The 27,802-nt window shown below is 42.6% G+C and overlaps 1 protein-coding gene across 1 annotated transcript in view; it reads right to left on the minus strand.

Annotated features, from left to right (window-relative positions):
* Positions 1 to 27,802, minus strand: part of triobpb (TRIO and F-actin binding protein b) — a 133,085-nt gene that overhangs the window by 80,632 nt on the left and 24,651 nt on the right. The window contains exons 2-6 of the mRNA XM_060849290.1: positions 24,208 to 24,264; positions 17,928 to 17,996; positions 11,152 to 11,241; positions 5,658 to 5,767; positions 4,019 to 4,057 (exon numbers count right to left, since the gene is read on the minus strand). Of these exons, the coding sequence (XP_060705273.1) occupies positions 4,019 to 4,057; positions 5,658 to 5,767; positions 11,152 to 11,241; positions 17,928 to 17,996; positions 24,208 to 24,264 (365 nt within the window). The remainder of the gene's footprint in view (positions 1 to 4,018; positions 4,058 to 5,657; positions 5,768 to 11,151; positions 11,242 to 17,927; positions 17,997 to 24,207; positions 24,265 to 27,802) is intronic.

Genomic DNA, 27,802 nt, shown 5'->3' on the forward strand with positions numbered 1-27,802 from the left:
CGAGAATACCTACCCCATCACCTGCTGAGGTAGTGCTTTCCATGTTTCTACCACCATTTGGATGAAAATGTTTTTCTTCAAATCTCCTCTAAACCACTTGATCATCACCTTGACATGTTTGCCTTGGGGAAGCGATTCGCATGATCTACCCTGACTATCCCACTCAAACTTCTGTATACCTCAATGAGATGCCCCCTCAGCCTCCTCTACTCCAAGAAAAACAACACCAAGCTATCCAGTTTCTCCAAATAACTCAAACTTTGCATCCCAGGCAACATCCTAGTGAATCTCCTTTGCATCCTAGGTATTTTCTACTGCAGGCAGACCCACCGCCTCCCCTTCTGAAGGTCCGAAGGCTTCTGCCAGTATTTGACACCACTGTCTGTTCAGTTACCCAGGAGTCAATCATAGTTTTTGGCAGGCTGATGGCTTTTGTCATTGGCAACTGGTCACCACTCCAAAAACCAATCAGCTAATTGTTGTCTGCAGAATTTCATTTTGTACACATCCATTGGTTAGTATTTGTTGCATGATTGTTCCCAACCTAGTGACCCTGTTAATACCGTTCCAGTACAATAAAACAGACCTGCCAGCAATTCCACGCTGCATAGGGTTACCCCAGAGATCCAATCATGACATGACATCAGTGCATCAACTCGATTACAAGTCACAGCACATAGAGTCATAGAGATGTACAGCACAGAAACAGACCCTTCAGTCCAACTCATCCATGGCAATCATATATCCTAAATTAATCTAGTCCCATTTGCCAGCACTTGGTCCATATCTCTTTAAACGCTTCTTATTCATATGCCCGTCCAGATGCCTTTTAGATGTTGTAATTGTATAAGGCTCCACCACTTCCTCAGGCAGTTTATTCCATACACTCACCAAACTCTGCATAAAAAAGTTGCCCCTTAGGTTCCTTTTAAATCTTTCCCCTCTCATCATAAACCTATCTAGTTTTGCCCTCTAGTTTTTTGGACTCCCCTACCCCAGGAAAAAGGACCCTGTCCTTTTATCCTATCCATGCCTTTCAGGATGTCATAAACCTCTATAAGGTCACTGCTCAGCCTCTGACGCTCCAGGGAAAACAGTCCCAGCCTATTCAGCATTTCCCTATAGTTCAAATCCTCCAACCCTGGCAACATCCTTAAAAATCTTTTCTGAACCCTTTTAAGTTTCACAACACCCTTCCAATAGGAGGGAAACCAGAATATTCCAAAAGTGGTCTAACCAATGTCCTGTACAGCTGCAACATGACCTCCCAACTCCTGTACTCAATGCTCTGACCAATAAAGCACACCAAATGCCTTCTTCACTATCCTATTTACATGAGACTTCACTTTCAAGGAGCTACGAACCTGCACTCCAAGGTCTCTTTGTTCAGCAATACTCTCCAGGACCTTACCATTAAGTGTATATATAAGTCCTGCCCTGATTTGCCTTTCCAAAATAGAGCACCTCGCATTTATCAAAATTAAACTCCATCTGCCACACTTTGGATCAGTGGCCCCTTTGAAACAAAATTTAGCTATCAACATTTGCAAATAAAGGACTAACAGTAAATATTTAAATAGAAGCCAGTTTTATCCACAAGAAAATAATACGAGCTGGCATGTTAGGAAAAATATAATTGCATGAGGTATAGCATCTAAAGACAATTCACAGAGCAGATCTGAGTGGAGTCACTACTCCCCTTTGCCTTCTGAACAAAATCACAAAGCTGTTAAGTTGAAAGAATTATTTCTCAATATATGCATTGCTTTGCTTATTTTTCTGAGAGTATCTGTGACTTTTCCTTTAGCTGGGAGGTCTGAAAGTACAGTTAAGCTGATTAAGAATCAATTGAGGTGCCCCATAAAACAAGAAATATTAGTTAATGTATAATTTTAGCCATCGCTGGTGAAATGTTACTTATTATAATGCTACCGATTCATTTCTTGTATTATTTTCTTGTGGATAAAACTGGCTTCTATTTAAACATTTACTGTTAGTCCTCTATTTACAAATGTTGATAGCTAAGTTTTGTTTCAAATAATATTTTTTCAAATAAAATTTAAGGACCTACTGGATACAAAGGGAATGCAATAAAGGTTTACTGGACTGATTCCCGAGATGGCAGGACTGTTGTGTGAAGAAAGATTCGATCAGTTAGGACAATGTTCACTGGAGTTTAGAATAATGAGGGGGATCTCAGACAAATGTGTAACATTCTAACAGGACTAGACAGGATAAACACAGGGAAGCTTGTTCTTGATGTGTGGGGTATTCAGAACCAGAAATCACAGTCTAAGGATTTGGGATAGGCCATTTAGGTCTGAAATGAGAAGACATTTCTTGACATTGAATGTTCTGAAGGAGTGAAATACAGCTCTCAAGCTAAGGGGATCAAATGGTATGGAGTAAAAGCAGGAATAGAGGTGGAGTTGCATGATCAGCCCTGATCATAGTGAATGGCGGAGCAGCCTTGAAGGTTGAATGGCCTACTCCTGCTCCTACTTTATAGGTTTCCCATATTTCAAATTCTTTTTCTGATCTGTGAATTTTCAGTATGGTTAGTTTCATAGCAACCTAAAAAAAAAACTGATAGGGCGTTCATTTTGTCATTAAGAACAGAACTGCACCAGCATAATATCAGTCACGGCAGGAGAAAAATTGCGAACGTTTGGAACACATAGGGATATTTTTCATTTGTTCATGGCAAGTGGGCTTCCCTTACTGACCTGGAGAAAGTGAGCTACCTTTTGAAGCACTGTAGTCCACAGGGTGTACATGCACACAAGGGGCTGTCAGGGAAGGAATTCCAGAATCTGACTCAGTGACACTGAAGGAATTATGATATATTTCTGAGTCAGGATGGCTTGTGACTCAGTAAGGAACTTGCAGATGGTGGTGTTCTGTGTACCTGCTGTCCTTGCCCCTCTAGGTGGTAGAGGTTGTGGGTTTGGAAGGTGCTGTCAAAGGAGTCTTGGTGATTTGCTGCAGTGCATCTTGTGGATGGTACACTCTACTGCTACTGTGCAGTGGTGGTTTCAGGAGAGTGAATGTTGAAGGTGGTAGATGTGGCGCTAATCAAGTATGCTGCTTTCAAAAAGCTTGCCACTATCCAGGAGATTGTTGTTCGAGTTGCACTCATCCAGGCACTTATAAGTTCTAATCTATACATAGCCAAGAGGATAATATGAATACACCCACACTTGGTCAACATTCAGCATACAAACTGCTATTGAATTGCAGGTAGCACTCTACTGCCCCATCACTAATTATCCTGCAGCCAACCTAATAGGCACACCACTTACATCAACTTCTCAAAACCCACTCCAGCAAATGGTGTCTTTTGAATGAGATGTTAAACAACGACCCTGTATGCCCTCAGGTGGGTGTAAAGCCATGGTTGCATTATTCAAAATAGAGAAGTAGAATTCTAAGTGACATGCTGTCTGACATTTGTCAATCAACCAACATTACCAACAAGAACAGATTACATTGGAATTCTCAAATTACTATTTGTTGGATTGTGTTATGCGCATTTTCATTGCTGCTATTCCCACATTGCAACAGCAACTAAATGTTAAAAAGTACATCTTTATCTGAACAGCAATTTGGGATATTCAAAGGTCATTAAAGCCACATTATAAATGCAATTTTTTCTGATTCTAATCTTTTCTAACAGGCCTGGCCTCTGGCCCCCTGGTAATAAGCCAACATGCTCAGTTCTGGCCTTGTCCTATAGAAATAATTTCTGATATAAAAAGGAAAGCAGCTCTGGAAATCTTATTTCCCAATCAATACCTGGATATTCATCTGTCACATGAATGGGAATTTAGAGTCCTTTGGAAGAATCCTCAAGGAATTGCTGAGTGAAAAGCACTAACACCATTGTCCAAAGTTACAACTCCTGATGTTTCAATGCTCTGCCCTCCGAACTAAGAGAATTTATCCAGAGAAGGTAGTGGAAGAAGAGAGCAACAGAAAAAGGCAGTTAAATAAAATAAACGCTGTCACGGACTCTAACCTGGATTTAGGAGGCGGTGTTTTCATCCAAGTGTTCCTCCTGAGCAGCAGCAGGTGGAAGAAGGAAAAACAGAGCAGACAGTAGAAAACTTGTTAGTAAAACCAATAAAGTACGGCACATTTCCACATCATCTCTTCAACAGTTAAATCAATTCATGACTGAAATCTATATTTCTGAGGGACTTCATTTACATTCACAACTGAGATCCAAACTTCAAAACACTTTATTCAGAATTCTACAAAACCCACACCTTCCCTTCATTCTATATCCCCCATATACCCTTACCTTCAACCATGTTCCTTTATCCCCCACACACCCTTCCCATCATCCCCCACACACCCTTCCCTTCATCCCCCACACACCCTTCCCTTCATCCCCCACACACCCTTCCCATCATCCCCCACACACCCTTCCCATCATCCCCCACACACCCTTCCCTTTCTCCCAACCCTCTCCATTTACCTCACATTCCCTCACCTCACTCCCACCCACTCTCCTTACCCATGAACCATCCCCTACCCCCATCCCTTATCCATTCAACTCCTTCCCATTACCTCCACCCCAACTCCCTTTTCTTACCTCCATTTGACTCCCTTCCCTTAACTCTATCCCAATCCCTTCCTTTACCCTCTCAATTTACCCCCTTGCTCCACCTCACTCTCTTCCCTTACCAATCCAGCTCCCTCCTCTTATCCTGCTTCATATTCCTCTCAGATTTCTCTCTCTTTGTTGGTCACTGTTCTCAGTGGCTTGAGCATGGGAAAGGGAGAAGGAGACATCCAGATCGTGACTCCCGTCCTGTCCCAAATAGTGAATGTGATAGGCCAGCGGTTCAGGTGGAGAGAGAGCCTGGCTGTGATAGTGAGCAGTCTAAGGCTTTTGATGTGCTTTTAATGCTCAGCACAGCAATAGATAGAAATGTATACCAGAACCAAAATAGTGACTAATAAATGCAGTGGGGAATTCATAGAATCCCTACAGTGTGGAAACAGGCCCTTCAGCCCAACAAGTCCATGCTGACTTTCCAAAGAGTAATCCACCCAGACCCATTCCCCCTAACTAACACATCCAAACTATGGGCAATTTAGCACTGCCAATTCACCCACCTTGCATATCTTTGGACTGTGGAAGGAAACCAGAGCACTCAGAGGAAACTCATGCAGACACAGGGAGAACATGCAAACTCCACACAGACAGTCGTCTGAGGCTAGAATCGAACCTGGGCCCTTGGCACTGTAAGGCAGCAGTGCTAACCACTGGGCCACCGTGCTGCTCAGGTGAGGATTCTTTAGCCAGAGTGGAAGGAATGTGGAACTTGCTCCAGTAGAGTGTAAAATAGGTGAATAGTGTGGATGTATTTTAAGGGAGTAGTTCATTTTATTTATTTGCTCACAGGAAACGCACATTACTGGCTGGCATTTATTGGCCAATCTGAAAAGGTGGCGATGAGCCACCTACATGGACTGCTGGAGGTTCCAGTAATGTAGGGACACAGTGCTGATAGGGAGGTAGAAAAGTGCACAACGGAGAAAGGAATACAATGTTAATCAGCTGAGATGAAGCAAAGGGGAGGAGACTCATATGGAGCATAAACACTAGCAGAGACCAGAAGGGCATTGGCATGTACTCTATAGCTTACTTTGTCACGTCGGGTATGGTGGTTGGACGAACGTGCATTCGAAGTGCCTCAATCCAGTTCCTCCGAATCCCGGATGTCATTGCTGAAAGAGTATAAATGGACTCTTTTGTCTGAAAGAAGGAAGAAGCTGATGTTAAGGAGACGATGGCAGAGATGTAATTGGCTTAGATTCGTGGGCTGAGAATGACAATGGACAGATATTTTACTGATGGATGCAAAATATACAGTGAAACTCTTGGGGAGCATTGCTAGGAATACGTCAATTTAAAAAATGCACGACTTACTTGGCTTTGTAAATGGAGGCTCCGAAGGTGTGAGCAGGACATCAAGGCTCTGGAGAGACTCCATAAGAAATTTACTAGGATGGTATCTGGGATGTGGAACACGCTTTAAGGAGTGAGATCGGAGAATTTAGAATTGGTCTTTAAGATCTGAGAGTGTTTCGAAGTGACCTATCAGAAGCTTTCAAATCCATGAGAGGTTTAAATTGAGAAAGTGTGAAGTATTTATTTTCTCTAGTAATTGGTCAATAACTAGAAGAGTCTTAAATTTACAATGATTGACCACGAGAGTTGAAGGCAAATGAGGAGAAATTCGTTCGCACAGATGCATTGGTTAAGATCTGGTTGATGGAATCAAATTTCATTAGAAATTTTAAAAGGCTGCTATAAGATTTCTTTACCTCAATCTGTTTAGACATTCATCTGGATTGGGTGGGACTAGAACTTGTGCCAGACGTAAGGATTTCCTCACTCCACCCCAGTCCCGAATCAACCTGTTCAGCAATGTTATTACTTACACCTAGACCAGATAGGACTTGAACCTCGGTCTCCTGGCTTAGAGGTAGGGATACTATCACCAGGCCACAAGAGCACTTGAAAGCTTATTAGATCCATTCTTGATGAGGATAATTTTCAGTGTGTGTTTGTGTGTGTGGGCATGCATCAAATACTAATTAGATTGCTCATTAAAAAAGACCGAAGGGACATGATGAGCTGAATGCCTCTGTTATTGTAAACCATATCATAAGAATCATAAGAGTATAACACATAGGTGCTGAAATAGGCCACTCAGCCCTTCAAGCACACTCCAATAAGATCATGGTGGATCTGAATGTGGCCTTAACTCTACTTTCCTGCCCCTCCCCATAGCACTTGGTTACCTTGTCAACCAAAACTTTTGATAACTCAACTTTGACATATATTCAATGACCCAGCCTCTATTCTTCTCCAGGGAAGAGAATTCTACAGAAAATGAGCCAATGAGAGAAGAAATTCCTCATTTCCATCTTATGTGGAGACCCTTGATTTTAAAGTATGTCCCTTAGTTCGAGGTTCCTGACAAAGGATAATGTTCTTTAAGCATCTACACTGTGAACCTCCTCACATAATTGTCTGTATTTCATAAGGATTACCACTCCAACTTGTATAGGCCTCCAACTCCAACTGTTCAACCTTTCCAGATGAACCAATCTCTTCACCTCAGTCCCTTTCTGAACTGCTTCCAAGATGTGTCCATCCTTACTCAAATAGTGCAATAAAACTCCAGGCCTTTCCTATTTTTAAGTTCAACCCCACTTTGTTAAAATTTAGTGACGCTGTTTCAAACAACAGCCAACAGGACATCTTATTAAGTTCCTGTTAATTTGTCAAAATTCAAGCTGTTTTTCATGTTAATTTGCGGACATTCACTCTGGGCTGACTGATGGTTAATAAGAGCAGGCTGATGGTCACTTGTTGAGGGTTGATGGTCAGTGGGGGCAGGTTAATGGTCAGCAGGAACTACAAATACATAGTCAGTTCCCTCTTGAAAGGTTCCGGCATCACATTGCTTATCAGACTAAGCCTAAGATCCTGAAGGAACTCGATAAAATGGATACTGAGAGAACATTTCCTCTTGTGGAAGAGAATGGAATTAGTGGACACAGTTTAAAATAAGAGGTAACCTTTTTATTTGGAGATGTCACGGAATCATAGAGATGCACAGCACAGAAACAGATCCTTTGGTCCAACTCATTCATGTCAACCAGATATCCTAAAGAAATCTAGTCCCATTTGCCCAGCATTTGGCCTAAATCCGTCTAAAACGTTCCTATTCATGTATGCATCTAGGTGCTTTTTAAATGTTGTCATTGTACCAGCTTCCACCACTTCCTCTGATAGCTCATTCATACATGCACCACCCTCTGACCCTTAGGTCCCTTTTACATCTTTCCCCTCTCACCTTAAGCTATGTCCTCTAGTTTTGGACTCTCCCACTCCAGGGACAAGATCTTGTTTATTTATCCTATCCATGCCCCTCATGACTTTATAAACCTCTATAAGGTCACCCCTCAGTCTCTGATGTTCCAGGGAAAACTGCCCCAGCACAAACCCTCCAACCCTGGCAACATCCTTACAAATCTTCTCTGAACCCTTTCAAGTTTCACAACATGCTTCCTATAGCAGGGAGATAAAAATTGAAAGCCGTATTCCAATAGTACCTAACCAATGCCCTGTGGAGCTGCAACATGACCTCCCAACTCCTATACTCCATGCACTGAATAATAAAGGTAAGCATACCAAGCATCTTCTTCACTATCTTATCTACATGTGATTCCACTTTGAAGGAACTATGAACCTGCACTCCAAGGTCACTTTGTTCAGAAACATTCCCTGGGACCTTACAATTAAGTTTCTAAGTCCTGCCCTGACTTGTCTTTCCAAAATGCAGTACCTCGCATTTACCTACATTAAATTTCATCTGCTGTTCATTTGCTCATCTGATAAAGATCCCTTTGAGATAACCTTCTTTGCAAACTTACTATCTATACCTCTTATGCTCACATCTAAATCATTTATATAAATGAAAATTGGTGGATCCTGCACCGATCCTTGTGATCCCAGGCCTTAATTTTGAAAAGCAACCCTCCACTACCACCCTCTGTCTTCTACCTTCGAGCCAGTTCTGTATCCAAGTAGCAACTTCTCCCTGTATTCCGCATGATCTAACTTAACTAACCAGTCCACCGTGAGGAACCTTGTTGAATACCTTACTTAAGTCCATAAAGGTCATGTCTACCACTCTGCCCTCATCAATCCTCTTTGTTACTTCTTCAAAAAAACTCAATCACGCTAGTGAGACATGATTTCCCACGCACAAAGCCAAGTTGACTATCCCTATCAGTTCTTGCCTTTCTAAATATATATAAACCTTGACCGTCAGGATTCTCTCCAACAACTTGCCCACCACTAATGTCAGGCTCACTGGTCTATATTCCCTGGCTTTTCCTTACCACCCTTCTTAAACAGTGGCACCATGTTAGCCAACCTTCAATCTTCTGGCACCTCACCTGTGGCTATCGATGATACAAATATCTCAGCAAGGGGCCCAGCAATCACTTCCCTAGCTTCCCACAGAGTTCGAGGGTACACTGGATCAGGTCCTGGGAATGTATCCACCTTTATGCACTTTAAGACATCCAACGATACCTTTTCTGTAATTTGGATGTGAAGGATTATTTTTCTCTTAGACAATCATGGGTCTGCCCTAGTCACTTCCCCAGGGAGCAGTGGAAGTGCGGTCACTGAATATTTTGAATTTGGAGTTCGACAGATTCTTGATAGACAAGGAAGTCAAATGATATCAGAGGTAGTCAGAAAAGTTAAGACCACAATCAGGGCAGCTATGATTTTATCAAAAGGCAGAACAGTTTGAGAGGTTAAGTGGCCCATTGCTGTTCATAATTCATGTGCTCATTGTAACTTGCTGTGTTAAAGAAATTATCTCCATACTCCCACCCCTCTGCAGTTCTTATTGTCAATTAACTTTTATCTGCGAGTTCTGGTGACTGGTCCTTCTGCCAAGTGGAATGCAGGGGGCATTTACTGTGCCAGTGTCCATTCTTTGGAAAAGCTATCTAATAAGTCCCACTCCCCTCTTTGCCCCTCAAAGCCCTGCAAATTGCTATACTTCAATTAATGAAATCCCTCATTCCTGGTGCTGTTCTGGCTACTTTCTTTGGCACTCATTTTGAAGTTTCTGAGACCATGTTATCTTCTGACTCGCCCACCACAGGTGTCCTCCATCAGAGGATGATATTTGACCAAGGCTGCTATGAAATCAGGGAAGGTTAATGGGTCAAGCAATGTCAATAATGCAGAATATGGGCATTTTATGGCTGGGGGGGCTTCAATATTGTGAACATACTGGAGGGACTCAAATTGGCAGTGCCTGGAGAGGTGGGTGACGATGGGGCACAGAATAGTGTTTTAAGCCTTAAAATAGTACAATCGAAATCGACACTGTATTCAGACAGAGAAGAGTTCAATGTCGCTAAGTGTGAAGTGATTCACTTTGGTAAGAGTAACAGGAAGATGGAGTACTGGGCTAATGGTCGGATACTTGGTAGTGCGGATGAGCAGAGGGATCTTGGTGTCCATGTACACAGATCTCTGAAAGTTGCCACCCAGGTAAATAGTGCTGTGAAGAAGGCATATGGTGTACTGGCTTTTATTGGTAGAGGAATTGAGTTCCGGAGTCCTGAGTCATGTTGCAGTTGTATGTGACTCTGGTGCGGCCGCATCTGGAGTATTGTGTACAGTTTTGGTCGCCATACTATAGGAAGGATGTGGAGGCACTGGAACGGGTGCAGAGGAGGTTTACTACGATGTTGCCTGGTATGGTAGGAAGATCGTATGAGGAAAGGCTGAGGCACTTGGGGCTGTTTTCATTTGAGAAAAGAAGGTTTAGGGGTGACTTAATAGAGGTGTACAAGATGATTAGGGGTTTAGATAGGGTTGACCATGAGAACCTTTTTCCACGTATGGAGTCAGATATTACGAGGGGCATAGCTTTAAATTAAAGGGTGGTAGGTATAGGACAGACTTTAGGGGTAGATTCTTCACTCAGCGAGTCGTGAGTTCATGGAATGCCCTGCCAGTAACAGTGGTGGACTCTCCCTCTTTATGGGCATTTAAACGGGCATTGGATAGGCATATGGAGGATAGTGGGCTAGTGTAGGTTAGGTGGGCTTGGATCGGCGCAACATCGAGGGCCGAAGGGCCTGTACTGCGCTGTATTTTTTCTATGTTCTAAGAATGAAGAATACATCTAAAGAGTTTGAAGTCAGAGCAATAGCCTTGAATGCAAACTCTGGACCAAGTGTCTCATTCTACCAGTTATTCGTATTATTCACACAGGTTACAGCAACAAGCAAGAACAACTTCAGAAAAAGGAGTGACCAGGAAAATTGGCTGACGAATTGGCAGCTCTTTGGTATAAAAGTAAGATTTACTTCCCACGAATCACTTGGTGCTTTGCTGTTGTGTGACTTGCAGCATTGCAAATCAAGAGGGCCCAGGATTTCCTTGGATCAACCACCAAAATGTTGAGGTATAGTGGAGGTAGCCATTGGGTCCTGTGAAAATTCCGAGTCAGGATCTCGGGCTTCAAGTTAAACTGGATTGTGGACAACACCAAGCATACATTGAGAATTAGAGGAAAGCCTGCTCACGTGGATCTGGAACCCATAGTTCCGTTGAACCTGATACTCGGTTACATCATTGCAGCTTCGTAAGTCAATCTCTCCATCCAGATCATTGGCCTGAGAAGACAAGAAGAAAAGTTTTATTAACAGCTCAACTCCACAGCGTTGGAAGCCAGTGTCATTTGCAAACAGCCAGTCAGCTACAAATCCACAAAGTTGCAGTCAGTGTGATGGGTTGAAGTATGTCTATTTTAACATAAGAATTATCAGGCTTAAGGATGATGAACTAAGTTCCAAGTACTGATCCATGCTCTGTGATGTTGTGGCCATTATGGAGACTTGGATACCCCAGGGGCAGGAATAGTTGTTGGATGTTCCAAGGTTTCAATGCTTCAAAAAGGAATGGGTGGAGTGGGGAGGGAGGTAAAAAAAGGGAAGGGCGGGGGGGGAGTGGCATTGCTAATTAGAAATAGTATCACAGCTGCAGAAAGGGAGGCTGTCAAGGAGGGTTGGGTGGAAGTCAGAAACGGGAGAGGAGCAGTCACAGAGTTTTCTGTAGATCCCCCAATTGCAACAGAGGCACGGAGGAGCAGATTAGGAGGAAGATTTTGGAAAGGTGCAGAAGTAACAGGGTTGTCGTCATGGGTGACTTTAACTCCCCTAATATTGATTGGAATATCTTTAGTTCAAACAAACAGTTTGGATGAAGCAGTTTTTTTGTCAGGTGTGTCCAGGAAGGATTCCTGAGTCAATATATAGATCGGCTGACTAGAGGGGAGGCCATATTGGATTTGGTGCTTGGCAACGAACCAGACCAGGTGTCAGATCTTTTGGTGGGAGAGTATTTTGGTGATAGTGATCACAACTCTGTGACCTGTACTATAGTCATGGAGATGGATAGGAGCAGACAGAATGGGAAAGTATTTAATTGGGGGCAGGGGAATTACAATGCTATTAGGCAGGAACTGGGGCACCTAAATTAGGAACAGATGTTCTCAGGAAAATATACGACAGAAATGTGGAGGCTGTTTAGGGAGCACTTGCTGATAGTGCTGGATAGATTTGTCCCACTGAGGCAAGGAAGGGTATGGTAGGGTGAAGGAACCTTGGATGACAAGGGATGAGGAACATCCAGTCAAGAGGAATAAGCAAGTTTACTGAAGGTTGAGGGGGTAAGAATCAGACAGAGCTCGAGAAGGTTACAAGGTAGCCAGGAAGGAACTGAAGTATGGACTTAGGACAGCTAGAAGGGGGCATGAAAACGCTTTAATGGGTAGGATTAAGGAAAACCCTAAAGCATTGTACGCTTATGTGAGGAACAAGAGGATGGTCAGAGTGAGGGTAGGGTTGATCAGGGGTGGGGAGGGAACTTGTGCCTGGAGTCAGAAGAGGTAGGGGAGGTCCTCAATGAATATGTTGCTTCAGTATTCAATAGTGAGAGGGAACTTGTCGTTTGTGAGGACAATGTGAAACAGGCCGATATACTTGAACAGGTTGATGTTAAGAAGGAGGATGTGCTGAAAAATTTGAAAAATGTAAGGATAGATATGTCCCCTGGGCCAGACGGGATATACCCAAGGTTACTACAGGAAGCGAGGGAAGAGATTTCTGCACCTTTGGCGATGATCTTTGCGTCCTCGCTGTCCACTGGAGTCGTGCCAGATGATTGGAGGGTGGAAGATGGTATGCCCTGTTCAAGAAGGGAATAGGGATAATCCTGGGAGTTATAGGTCAGTCAGTCAGTCAGTATTATGTCTTGTGTTGGGCAAATTATTGGAGAGGATTCTGAGAGAACAGGATTTATGATTACTTGGAAAACCATCATTTGATTAGAGATAGTCAGCATGGCTTTGAGGGGGGCAGGTCTTGCCTCACAAACCGTATTGAATTTTTTGAGGATGTGGACAAAACACATTGATGAAGGTAGAGCAGTGGATGTGGTGCGCATGGATTTTAGCAAGACGTTTGTTAAGCTTCCCCATGGTAGGCTCATTCAGAAAGTAAGGCATTGGATACAGGGAAATTTGGCTGTCTGAATACAGAATTAGATTAGATTAGATTACTTACAGTGTGGAAACAGGCCCTTCGGCCCAACAAGTCCACACCGACCTGCCGAAGCGCAGCCCACCCATACCCCTACATTTACCCCTTACCTAACACTACGGGCAATTTAGCATGGCCAATTCACCTGACCCGCACATCTTTGGATTGTGGGAGGAAACCGGAGCACCCGGAGAAAACCCACGCAGACACGGGGAGAACGTGCAAACTCCACACAGTCAGTCGCCTGAGTCAGGAATTGAACCCGGGTCTCAGGCGCTGTGAGACAGCAGTGCTAACCACTGTGCCACCGTGCCGCCCACCAAATTGGTTGGCCCATGGAAGATAGAGGATGGTAGTAGATGGAGAGTATTCAGCCTGGAGCTCGGTGACCAGTGGTGTTCTGCAGGGATCTGTTCTGGGACCTCTTCTCTTTGTGATTTTTATAATGACTTGGATATGGAAGTGAAGGATGGGTTAGTAAGTTTGCCAATGACACGAAGGTTGGTGGAGTGGTGGATAGTGTGGAGGGCTGTTGTAGGTTGCAACGGAACATTGACAGGACGCAGAACTGGGTTGATAAGTGGCAGATAGAGTTCAACTTGGAAAAGTGTGAAGTGATTCACTTTGGAAGTTTGAATTTGAATGCAGAATACAAGATTAAAGGCAGGGTTCTTGGCAGTGTGGAGGAACAGAGGGATCTTGGGGTCCATGTCCATAGATTCCTCAAAGTTGCCATCCAAGTTGATAGGTTTGTTAAGGCAGCGTATGGTGTGTTGGCTTTCATTAGCAGGGGTATTGAGTTTAAGGGCCGCGAGGTTATGCTGCAGCTCCACAGAGCCCTGGTTAGATCATACTTGGAGTATTGTGTTTGGTTATGGTCGCCTCTTTATAGGAAGGATGTGGAAGCTTTAGAGAGATGCAGAAGAGATTTGCCAGGATGTTGCCTGGACTGGAGGACATGTCTTATGAAGAAAGGTTGAGGGAGCTAGGGCTCTTTTCATTGGAGCAAAGAAGGATGAGCGGTGACTAGGTAGAGGTGTACAAGATGATGAGAGATAGATAGGGTGAATAGTCAGAGACTTTTTCTGAGGGCAGAAATGGCGATCACAAGGGAGCATAATGTTAAGGTGATTGGAGGAAGGTTTAGGGGAGATGTCAGAGGTTGGTTCTTTACACAGAGAGTGGTGGGTGTGTGGAATGTACAGGCTGTAGTGGTAGCAGAGTCAGATACATTTGGGACATTTAAGCGACTCTCGGATAGGTGCATGGATGACAGTAAAATGTAGGGCACATAGGTTAGTTTGATCTTAGAGTAGGATAAAAGGTCGGCACAACATCAAAGGCCAAAGGGCTTGTACTGTGCTATATTGCTCTATGTTCTAAACAAGATGAACATGCATGATTCTCCTTTGTTCATGATGCAGGTTTCAGATGCCAGCTAAACTGGTCAACACAATTAAATTGAAGACACAGCAGACATGGCCCCATGGGACGTTCCTTTCCCTCCCTCAATAAACCCTATCAGCATAGCTTTCTGTACCTTTCTCCCTAATGCGTTTAACCAGCATCTGTCAAGTGTATCTCTGCTACTCACCACAAATGGACCTTGAGGTATTGAGTCCACAATTTAACCACATGCTTGTATCATTTTAGTGCTGTAGGTGTTCATACCACATTGGACATAAACATAACTCTTGACGTTCTCCCAACAAAATACCTTCGTCTTAGTTTCCAGAGGGGTTGGAACCCACATTCTCAAAGCATTCATTTGGGCATCAGAGGAGCAGGATAATCGACATTTCGGGCAAAAACCCTTCATTTTTGCCCAAAACATCGACTCTCCTGCTCCTCAGATGTTGCCTGACCTGCTGTGCTTTTCCAGCACAACACTCTCGACTCTAAACTCCAGCATCTGCAGTCCTCATTTTCGCCCGTGGAAGACTAACCCAGTGACATCACCACAACACCACTCTTATCCCAAGGAGGCTTTTCACCTCCTTATTCTCTCCTGGGATGTGGACATAGCTGGCAAGTCCAGCGCATGTTACCTGCGTAGTTAGTTAGGCCATTTCAGAGTCAACCACACTCCTGTGGTCTGGAATATAGCAGAAAACAGGTAAGGATGGCAGATTTCTTTCTTTAAAAGACATCAGATGGGGTATTAACAACAATGCTTCTCGGTGTTTTGACTATGATCAACTTTGAAAAGTGACACCTTCAGAGTCACATTACTGAGGTGAGGAATCTTGAGACTAGCTGCCACGATAGGATTTGATAAAACAAAGAAGTGCAGATGCTAGAAGTCTGAAATATTTTTAAGAAAACTGCTGCCCAAACTCAGCAGGACTTGGCAGCATCTGTACAGAGAAAGCAAACTTAACATTTCAGGTCCAATGACCTTTCTTCAGAACTGGGATTTGAACCTTGAATTATTGGCCCAGTGACATTTCCACAAGGGCACTATTTTCCCACAGTGCTTATATTCATTCATGAATGCTTCAATGCATATTGGCAACTAATGCCTAACCTAACACCCGCTTCTTAACACAGCATTTACTGCTCGTTCCTAGTTGCCCTTGAAGGTGGTAGTGAGTTGCCTTCTTGAACCGCTACAGTCCAGTTACTGTGGGGTTGACCAACAATGCCATTATAGTCGAAATTCCAGGATTTTGACCCAGAAACAGTGAAGGAATAGCAATATATTTCTAAATTAGGATGGGGTGTGGCTTGGAGGGGAACTTGCAAGTGATGGTGTTCCCATGTATCTGCTGCCCTTCTCTTTCTAGATGGAAGTGTTGTGGGTTTGGAAGGTGCTGTCTGAGGATCTTTGGTGAATTTCTGAAGTGACTGTTGTGGAAAGTACACACTGCTGTGACTGAACATTCAATGGTGGAGAGAGTGGATGCTTGTGGATATAATGTCAGTCAAGTGGGCTCCTTTGTCCTGAGTGGTGTCAAGCTTCTTGAATGATGTTGGAACTGCACACAAGTGGGAGTATTCCATCACACTCCTGACTTTACCTTGCAGATGATGGACAGTCTTTGGAGAGTCAGGAGGTGAGTTACTCATCACAGTATTTCTAAACTCTGACATGCTTTTGCAGCCAGTGTATTTATGCGGCGAGTTTGTGGTTAATGTTGATAGTGTGGGATTCGGTGATAGTAACACCACTGAAAAGCAAGGGGCAGTGGTTATATTGTCTCTTACTGGTGATGGTCGTAACCTGGCATTTGTGTGGCATGAATGTTACTTGACACTTGTTAGCCCAAGTAGATATTGTCCCGATCTTGTTGCATTTGACCATGGACTGCTTCAGTATCTGAGGAGTTATGAATGATGCTGACCATTGTGCAATCATTAGTGAACATTCCCACTTCTGACCTTATGATGGAGGAAAGGTCCTTGATGAAGCAGTTGAAGATGCTTGAGCCTAGCACACTAGCCTGAGGAACTCCTGCAAAGATGTCCTGGAGTGAAGATGACCGACCTCCAACAACCATGACCATCTTTCTATGTGCTCAGTATGACTCTAGCCAGCAGAGTTTGTCCTCTGATACCCATTAATACCAGTTTTTCCAGGGCTTCTTGATACCACACTTGATCGGTTGCGGTATTGATGTCAAGAGCTGTCACTCTCACCTTACCTCACCTCTGGAACTCAACCCTTTTGTTCATGTTTGAACCAAGGCTATAGTGAGGTCAAAAGCTGAGTAGTCCTTCAGGAACCCTAACTGGGCATCATTAAGCAGCTTATTAATGAGCAAAAGTGTTGCTTGATAGCACAACTGATGACACCTTCCATCACTTTACTGATGATCAAGAGTAAAGTGTTGGGGTTGTAACTGGCCAGGTTGAATTGTCCTGCTTTTTGTGTACAGGACATATCTGGGCAATTTTCTACATTGTTGAAGAGATGCCAGTGTTGTAACTACACTGGAAGAGCTTGGGAAGAGGAGTGGCAAATTCTGGAGCACAAGTCTTCAGTACTATTGCTGGAATGTTGTCAGGGCCCATAGCCTTTGCACTATCCAGTATCTCCAACTTTTTTTGATATCACGCGGAGTGAATCGAATTGGTTGAAGACTGGTATTTGTAATGCTGGGGATCACTTGAGGAGGCTGAGATTAATCATCCATTTGGTACCTCTGGCTGAAAACTTCTCCAAGCTTCTGCCTTACCTTCTGCACTGATGCGCAGCTGAATGAGAGGAAACCAGTCCAGAAAACTGTCCAACTGATTCAGATGAAACTAGTAACTGAATTAGGTTTTGAGGGGCCCTTAAAAGGTATATCACCTTTATTGCTCACCTGGTGGTAACAGTGCGTGAGTTTTGTTCATTCCTTCAATTCAAATTATGGCATTTAGAATCAACACCACATTCAAAAACAAGACTTTCAAACAGCCAACTATTCAGCACGCTCCTCTCAGTATAAATACTATATTCTCTTTATTTTGATGTTTCTTGTGAATTATCTTCATGAATGGAGGATTTGTCTTTTTCTCAATTATGGTGATTAGAATCAAAATTGGGTGCTAAAAATAAATCTTCATACTGGGAGATATGTTTAGCTCCAGTTCATACCATGTAACCAAAATAACCTGCAAGGTATTTCACCCACTAAAGGCCTACACAGGCTGAGCCATGATCAATTCTGCCCTACATGCGCTTCTTTACGAACAATAACCTTCTCTTTCGGAAAAGTATGAACTGGCACTGGGTTCTCGGGTGGGTGAAGCTATTGGCTGGTGAAAACTCTTACCTCCTCTGCTGTGCTGTCTCTGTAATACCTCAGGCTGGAGTCTGTCAGAACAAACCAGTGTTTCTTCCACTGAGAAAGAAACAAACAAATCAGATCATTTCACGCCTGAGGAGGGAAGCTCAACAACAAAAAAAATCATCAGACCCTGTATCAGCCCCTGACATTTACGCAGTTAATAGCAGAGTTGCACACAATATACACTACTCCTGGAAGGTCTCAGCTTCGGTTGATGGAGCAAAAAAGGGAAAGTGATCTTGACAAGACTCAGGTAGCCACAGGATCCCAGATTATGTTTTATTTTATTAAATGTAGTTAAACTCACCAGGTTCATGGACAAGACTCCAGATCATTACATTTTGGCAATTGTTGAATTATAGCATCAAAAAATAAAGGAGACCATTCATCATAAGACGGTAACATGTAGGAGCAGGAGGCCATTCATCTCAATGAGTCTGTTCCATTGTTCAATGAGACCATGGTTAAGCTGATAATCCTCAACTTCATTTTACTGCCTTCTCCACATAACCCTTAAAACATTTACTGATTAAAAATCTGTCTATCTCAGCCTTGAGTATATTTAACAAGCCAGTCCCAACAGCCCTCTGTAGTAAAGAATTCCATAGATTCACAATGCTCTGAAAAGAAAAAAATTTTCCCTCGTCTGATTTAAGTGGGTGATCCTTATTCTGAAATCATACCCTCTGCTCCTAGACTTTCCCACTATTGAAAACAACATTTCTGCATTTACCCTATCAAGTTCTCTAATACTCTTGTATGTTTTAATAAAGTCAAAGAGTCATAGAGATGTACAGCACAGAAACAGACCCTTTGGTCCAACCTGTCCATGCTAACCAGATATCCCGACCTAATCTAGTCCCACCTGCCAGCACCCAGCCCATCTCCCTCCAAACTCTTCCTATTCATATACCCACCCAGATGCCTTTTAAATGATGTAATTGTACCAGCCTCCACCACTTCCCCTGGCAGCTCATTCCACACACACACACCACCCTCTGCCTGAAAAAGTTGCCCCTTAAGTCTCTTTTATATCTTTCCCCTTTCACCCTCAACCCACGCCCTCTGGTTCTGGACTCCCCCATTCCAGGGAAAAGACTTTGTCTATTTATCCTATCCATGCCCCTCATGATTTTATAAACCTCTATAAGGTCACCCCTCAGCCTCCGATGCCTCAGGGAAAACAGCCCCAGCCTCTTCAGCCTTTCCCTATAGCTCAAACCCTCCAACGCTGGCAACGTCCTGGTAAATATTTTCTGAACTCTTCCAAGTTTCACAACTAGATATCCTAAATTAATCTAGTGCCATTTGCAAGCATTTGGCCCATATTCACCTAAACCCTTCCTATTCATATTCCCATCCAGTTGTCTTTTAAATGTTGTAATTGTACCAGCATCCACTACTTCATCTGGCAGCTCGTTCCATACACGCATCACCCTCTGAGTGAAATAGTTACCCCTGAAGTCCCTTTTAAATCTTTCCCCTTAAACCTATGCCCTCTAGTTTTGGACTCCCTATCCTGGGGAAAAAGATCTTGGCTATTCAATCGATCCACGATTACTTAAGTTTATAAATCTCTGCAAGGTCACCCCCCAGTCTCTTATCCCCATTCTAGAATTCTTCTTCCTCGCTAGGAAATGTATTTTTCTGTAAGTCATGAACTATTTTCTGAAACATTTGCCATTGTTCCCCAACCATCCTTGCTTCTGCCCTCCTTCGCCAGCTCTGTCCTCAATCCTTTGCACTTATCCTTATTTAAGCTTAGCAAGATTTCTGATCCAAGTTCCTCCCTCTCAAACTAAATGCTAAATTCTACCATGTCATGATCACGGTTTCCTTGGAGATCTTTTACTCTGACATTATTGATCAAACCTGTCTCATTACATATCACCATATCCAAGATAGTCTGATCCCGATTTGGATTCCAACATTGTTTCCTGGACACTATGTCATTGCTATCAACGTGGACTACTGGATCCCTCTTCTCTCTCTCAACCTTCTTCAGTCCAAAGGTAGATGTCTTTAACTCTGGCACTGGGCAGATGATACAGCATTTGGGACTCCCACTCACTGCAGAAATAGCACTTATTTACAGCAATTATGGTGTCCCCACCCACTATTATGGTCCTATTTCCTTCCCGCATTTTAATGACTCCCTTTACCAAAGTGCCATTGTCAGTTTGCTCATCGTCCCTGCACTCTGTTCTGCACAGCTTACAGGAACCTCACTGATGTTGGATAATTACAGGGGCTGAGGTTCCTCAATTGTAGCCCCATAGATCCTCATACATGCCTCACCAACAGTCAATTACCTAATCTGACAGGGGTGACAGGGAGGAGACAAACTGGAAGTTTAAGAAGGAAATTGAAGGGAAAGTTAGAACAAGGGAAGTTTAGAGTGACAACGGTATCAATGAAGCAGAAAACTCAAAAAGGGATCATGCCGGAAGTTTGAGTGAAATAGGGGTTGATAGGAAAGGTGAGGGCAGTAACAAATTAAAAATACTATATATGAATGCACAAAGTATTAGAAATAAGATGATGAGCTTGAGGCTCTTTTGGAAATTGGCAGCTATGATATTGTGGGGATAACTGAGAAGTGGCTTCAAGTGGACAGTGCCTGGGAAATGAACATTCAAGGCTATACATGCTATCGTAAGGACAGACTGACGAGCAGAGGGGGTGGAGTGGCCCTGTTGGTAAGGGATGATATTCAGTCCCTTGCACGGGGGGACCTAGAATCAGGGGGCATAGAGTCAGTGTGGATAGAGCTGAGAAATTCTAAGGGTAGAAAACCCTCTTGGGAGTTATCTACAGGCCCCCAAACAGTAGTATGGATGTAGGGTTGAAGTTGAATAAAGAACTGAAATTGGCCTGTCGCAAAGATGTTACTACAGTTGTTATGGGGGAATTCAACATGCAGGTAGACTGGGAAAATCAGGATGGTATTGGACCTCAAGAAAGAGACTTTGTGGAGTGCCTCAGAGATGGATTCTTAGAACAGCTGGTGCTGGAGCTGACCAGGGAGAAGGCAATTCTAGATCTGGTATTGTGCAACGAACTAGAATTGATCAGGGACCTCAAAGTGAAGGAGCCATTAGGAAGTAGTGACCTTCATACAATAAGCTTCAATCTGCAATTTGAAAGGGAGAGGGTACAATCGGTAGTGACAATATTTCAGTTGAATAAAGGGAACGATGGAGCTATGAGGGAGGAGCTGGCCAAAGTTCAATGGTGCAATACCTTAGCAGGGATGACAGTGGAGGAACAATGGCAGATATTTCTGGGTATAATGCAGAAGATACAGGATCAGTTCATTCCAAAAAGGAAGAAAGATCCTATGAGGAGGCAAGGGTGGCTGCGGCTGACGAGATAAGCTAAGAAACATATAAAGTCAAAAGAGAAAAAGTATAACATAGCAAAGATGAGTGGGAAAATGGAGGACTGGGAAGCTTTTAAAGAACAACAGAGGATTACTGAGAAGGAAATACGCAGAGAAAAAATGAGGTGCGAAGATTAACTGGTCAAAAATATAAAGGAACTTTTTTAGGTATGTGAAAGGCAAAAAAAAGGTTAAGACTAAAATTGGGCCCTTGAAGACAGAAACAGGGGAATATATAACGGGGAACAAAGAAATGGCAGAAGAGTTGAATTGGTACTTCAGGTCTGTGTTCACTGGGGAAGACACAAGCAATCTCCCTGAGGTAACAGTGGCTGAAGGACCTGAATTAAGAGAATTTATATTTGGCAAGAATTGGGTGTTGGAGAGACAGTTAGGTCTGAAGGTTGATAAGTCCCCGGAGCCTGATGGTCTACATCCCAGGGTACTGAAGGAGGTGGCTCTAGAAATCATGGATGCGTTGGTGATTATTTTCCAGAGTTCGATAGATTCAGGATCAGTTCCTGCGGATTGGAGGGTGGCTAATGTTGTACCACATTTTAAGAAAGGAGCGAGAGAGAAAGGAGGAAATTACAGACCAGTTAGTCTGATCTCAGTGGTGGGAAAGATGCTGGAGTCTATTATAAAGGATGAAATTACGATACATCTGGATAACAAAAACAGGATAGGTCAGAGTCAGCATGGATTTATGAAGGGGAAATCATGCTTGACTAATCTTCTGGAATTTTTTGAGGATGTAACTCTGAAGATGGTTAAGGGAGATCCAGTGGATGTAGTGTACCTGGACTTTCAGAAAGCCTTTGATAAAGTCCCACATAGGAGGTTAGTGAGCAAAATTAGGGCACATGGTTTTGGGGGCAAAGTACTAACTTGGATTGAAAGTTGGTTGGCTGACAGGAAACAAAGAGTAGTGACAAACGGCTCCATTTCGGAATGGCAGGCAGTGACCAGTGGGGTACCGCAGGGATCAGTGCTGGGACTGCAGTTTTTTACAATATATATTAACGATATAGAAGATGGTATTAATAGTAACATGAGCAAATTTGCTGATGATAAAAAGCTGGGTGGCAGGGTGAAATGTGATAAGGATGTTAGGAGATTACAGGATGACTTGGACAGGTTAGGTGAGTGGACAGATACATGGCAGATGCAGTTTAATGTGGATAAATGTATGGTTATCCACTTTGGTGGCAAGAACAGGAAGGCAGATTACTACCTAAATGGAGTCAAGTTAGGTAAAGGGGCAGTACTTTACATTGATATCCTATCAAATTAAGAGTCTAATGATGATCATGAAACCCTTGCCAATTGTCGGAACAACCCACCTGGTTCACTAATGTATTTTAGGGAAGGAAACAGTTGTCTTCACCTGGTCTAGCCTACATGTGACTCCAGACCCTCAAATATTTAGTTGACTCTTGACTGCCCGCTCAGCAATTAGAGATGGACAATAAGTAGCCTGCTATGCCCACATCCCGTGAATGAAAAGAAAAAGTCCTGTTAATTGCCACACAAACACCTTTGACAAAATGTTTTTTTTCAGCAGTACTCAAGTCTGGCACTATCAAATCATTATTTAACTAAAATAGTTAAACAGTCTTCTCACCCTATGCTATCATCTTCAAAAGTCTATTGCCTAGAACAGAATCCGACAGAAATCCAAATTATTATCAACATTGGAGTGAGATTGCAGTTAATGGCCACTTCTAAAGCAGATTTAGTGACAGATTCATTGAGTCATGGAGTCATTCAGTCATAGATCCAGATTCACACAGCACGGAAACAGATCCTTCAGTCCAACTCGTCCATGCTGACCAAGTTTCCCAAACAAAAATCAGTCCCATCTGCCTGCAATTGGCCAACATCCCTCTAAACCTTTCCTATTCATGTATCTGTCCAAATATTGTAACTGTTCCTGCATCTACTTTTCCTCTGCCAGTTCATTCCACGTGCAAACACACTCTGTGTGAAAAAGTCGCAATGAGGTCTGTTTCAAATCTTTCTCCTCTCACCTTAAAAAATATGCACTCTAGTTTTAAAATCCCCTACGCTAGATTTTTGCCACTCAACTTGTCTCTGCCCCTCATGTTTTTCTAAATATCTGTAATATCTCTAAATATCTCTGCGTGGGTTTCCTCCGGGTGCTCCGGTTTCCTCCCACAGTCCAAAGATGTGCAGGTCAGGTGAGTTGGCCATGCTAAATTGCCTGTAGTGTTAGGTTAAAAAAAATGGGGTAAATGTAGGGGAATGGGTGGATTTCGCTTCGGCGGGTCGGTGTGGACTTGTTGGGCCGAAGGGCCTGTTTCCACACTGTAAGTAATCTAATCTAATCTAATCTAATCTAATCTAATCTAATCAACTTCCTACATTCCAGTGAAAAAAGTCCCGTGTATCCAGCCTCTCCTTATAACTCAAACCCTCCATTCCTGGTGACATTCTTATAAATCTTTTTTGCACCTTCTCTAACTTAGTAATATCCCTCCTCTAGCAGGTTGAACAAAACTGTACACAGTAATCCAAAAGTGGCCTCACCAGTGTTCTGTACAACCGCAATATGATGTCCCAACTCCTATACTCAATGGACTGAGCAATGAAGGCATGCTAAATGTCTTCTTTACCACCCATCTACTTATGATGCAACTTTCAAAAGAACTATGTACCTGAATGTCTAGGTCTCTCTATTTGACAACACTCCCCAGGGTCCTATCAAATCTATGTTAACAACTGAGAAAAAAGGCATTCGGGTGTTCAAAAAAAGATTGAAAATGCTGATAGTAGATTAGTTGGACTAATTGACAAAGACATAATGACAATTAATTTTTCGGTGAAAAATTGCACAGTACAACTTTGTAGATGGACACTCACCTCACCGCGAGCATCGAGAATGGACATCCAGCCCTTCTTGAAGTTCAGGAGATCTGGCTGAAAGTTGAAAAGAAAAGATGATCAACACTTTACTCAATTAAATGAAGTTACACAAATTATCTGACCAAACAATCTGACCAAAGTTCTTCACCAAGTGACGTTTGTTTCTATAAAATGGAAGGCTTATTTTGGTAGTCCATTATTTAGAGAATCTTAGAGATAAGATGGAGGGCATTCAGTTCTTTGTACCTGCACTATCACGTTGAAAGAGGGAATCACTTAGTATCACTCCCAAGACATTGAGAACAGAAATGAAGAGGAATTTTTTTACTCAGAGGTGGGTGAATCTTTGGAATTTTCTACCCAGAGGGCTGAGGATGCTCTGTCATTGAGAATAGTCAATACAGGGATTGATAGATTTCTAGATACTAATGATCAAGGGAAGTTGGATAGTTCATGAAAATGGTGTTAAGGTAAATGATTAGCCATGATCTAGTATGGTGGAGCAGTACTGAGGGGCTGAATAGCCTATTCTTGCTCTATGTTCTTTCTCCATGTTGCTGCTCTTTTCTAAGTGATGTATCCAATTCCCTTTTTAAAGTCACTATGGAGTCTCCTTCCTTCATCCTTTCAGATATTGCAGTCCAGGTTATAACAGAGTAGATTAAATATTGGGGATGGGTAATAAATAATGGTCCTGCCTGTGAGGCTCATTTTCCATGAATGATTAAGAAGAAAATCTCCCCATCTTCTCCTTGTTTGTATGCCAATTATCTGAAGTCTTTGTTGCCTGGTTATCAATCCCCCTGCCAGTGGAAGTAATTTTTTCTGTGTTACTCCTTGTAATTTTGAACATTGTTATTAAATTGCCCTTAAGTCTGGGCAGAGCAATTACCAAAGTGAAATTCTAGAGAGCTCGAAGAAGTGGCAAGAGGGGGAAGTTGGATTTGGACTAACTGTTGGGATATTTTATGACACTATAATTGCTATATAAATAGATCTGTCAGGGCTGGTTCTGGAGGTGGAATCAATGTTAAACTACAAATACTGATGCAGCATTAATGGGCATAATTATAATTTTTCCAGTTTATAACACTTAGTGAGACACCCCTCCATCTATCAGACCCTTCACCAGGCATAACAGGATATCCAATTTGCTGACATTTTCAAGGCAGCATTAACAGAGACAGGCAACAGATTCCCTCCATGCCATAGACCATCCCGGCCAGGAAATATTTTTCCACTTCATTGTCGCTAGGGCAAAATCCTGAAGAGTGTGTGTGTGTGTGTGTGTGTGTGTGTGTGTGTGTGTGTGTGTGTGTGTGTGTGTACCTACGCTTTTTAGGGATGAGTACTAAATGCCAGCCCAGCCAGTGATGCCCACATGCCATGAATAGAAAACCATAACCACCAGGTGACAACTTTCAAAGAGCAGGTTTCAAACACTGAGTGAAAAGCAAAGCTCAGACACTGGGGTTAACATTTTTCAGGAGGCCAAATAAAACCATATTGAATGGATTTTCACAAATTGCAACAGACTTTTCCAGTGTTATCAGAGATTTGAGAAATGTTAACAAACTATATTGCTGCTGACAGGTTTAGTTCCCATCAGGAAGAATGTTAGCAAAACCTTCAATGCCCTGTGTCTCCACAAGACCCCCAATTCTCTTTACTTCAACTGTTCTCTGCCTGACATGTAAACTCCCCATATGGATGCAGAAATAACTCAAGGTAACAGTGCAGATTGTTAAAGCCACAGGTTCCTTTTTAGGGGGACAGAGTTGAAAAACAGAAGTTACATTAAACTTTAGAGAAGGAAACTACTATCCTTATCTGGTCTTGCTACATGTGACTTCAGACCCACAGCAAAGTATCTGACTCTTAATTGCCCTGTGAGCAATTAGGGATGCGCAATCAAAGCTGGTTTAGACAGAGATACCTACATTCCATGAATGAATAAAGGAAAACTTGTATACACAGTGTCGGCTTAGCCACACTTGGAGTTCTGTGAAAATGTGACTTCAACAGACTTCCGACATTTAGTGCCACTCGAGGAACTTAAAGCACATATAAATCTGAGTCTTTGCTCACTGTTAACTCTAGCTTTGTAGTATATTTGAATTTTCCTCATCCTACTGAGGAGCACCTGGGTCAAGGGTGGGGCACTGGTTGGGAGAGGATATGATGAACCTTTGGAAAGGAAGTGACACCCCCTGGGTACAAGGGGGAAAATCTCCATTTAAATACGTTTTTTTTATTATACTGTTGTGAGTGTATTAGAGAGCCTTTATTTTTGTGAATTTTATATGCTCTATGCTCGGGATGTTCTGGATAGGGTTTCCCCTCCTGAGGGATCTCGGATTTGCCCAGATGATTATGGTTGATCAGTTGGTTAAGTGGTGCACCTGGAATGTCAAGGGGAGTAATTCGCCAGTCAAAAGGAAGAAAATATTATCAAATCTCAAGAAAGAAAGAGTTGATATAGCTCTCCTGCAGGAGACACACCTGTTGGATAAAGAACAATTGAAATTACGACAGGGTGGATTTGATCAGGCCTTATTTTCTTCTTTTAGCTCAAAAAGCAGGGGAGCTGTTATTCTTATTCGGAAGAATTTCCCTTTCAAAATCTTAAATCAGATAAAAGACGAATCTGGACGATATATTCTGACTAAAGCCCTTATAAATGGAGAGGAATATGGGATTTTAAATTTGTACTGCCCACCGGCACACCCCTTTAAATTTATAACGGAAGTCTTCTCAAAATTGATGGCTCTTGGTGCCCGTCATACAATTATAGGGGAAGACTTTAATTGTATTATGGATCCGGAAATAGATAGGATTCCCAAGAGTACTGCAGGAGTATCTCCCAGATCTAGACAATTGGTGGATCTGAAGAAAGAATTAGGATTGGTAGATGTATGGAGATGTCTTCATCCACAGGACAGAGATTTTTCTTTTTACTCCAATCCACATAAATGTCATACCAGAATTGATATGTTTTTTGCCCCCTCGATTTTTTAAAATTCCATATCATCCTGTAAAATAGGTAGTATAGCAATTTCCAACCACGCTGCTGTATATATGGAAATCAAGGCAAGGAACAATGAGACATGCCCTCTGCAATGGCGTATGGACCCTTTCCTAATGAAAGATAGTAAATTTGTAAAGTGCTTCTCTCAAGAATTTAAAACTTTTTTAGAAATTAATTTAGGTATGGCTAGCAACCCATCAATGATGTCGGAGACCATCAAAGCTTACACGCGAGGTTTGATCATCTCCTACTCAGCGACCCAGAAAAAATTAAAGGGAGAACAACAGCGTCTGCTCGAAGCTCGCTTAAAAGCAGCTGAAACAGCATACACTGACAGACCTTCTATTATCAAATTGCAAAGGATTACGGCCCTTAGGACAGCTCTAAATACCACGCTTACCCAAACGGCTAAGAGGGAAATATTATTTGCAAAACAAAGGTTATATGAATTTGGCGACAAACCGGGTAGATACTTAGCATTTCTTGCAAAATAAAAAAGGCCCCTCAAATTATCACGTCTATCAAGGAAAGTACGGGTATTTTGACTCATGATCATAAAAGGAT

Source organism: Hemiscyllium ocellatum, chromosome 33 (genome assembly GCF_020745735.1).
Source record: "Hemiscyllium ocellatum isolate sHemOce1 chromosome 33, sHemOce1.pat.X.cur, whole genome shotgun sequence".
Classification (NCBI taxonomy): Eukaryota; Metazoa; Chordata; class Chondrichthyes; order Orectolobiformes; family Hemiscylliidae; genus Hemiscyllium; species Hemiscyllium ocellatum.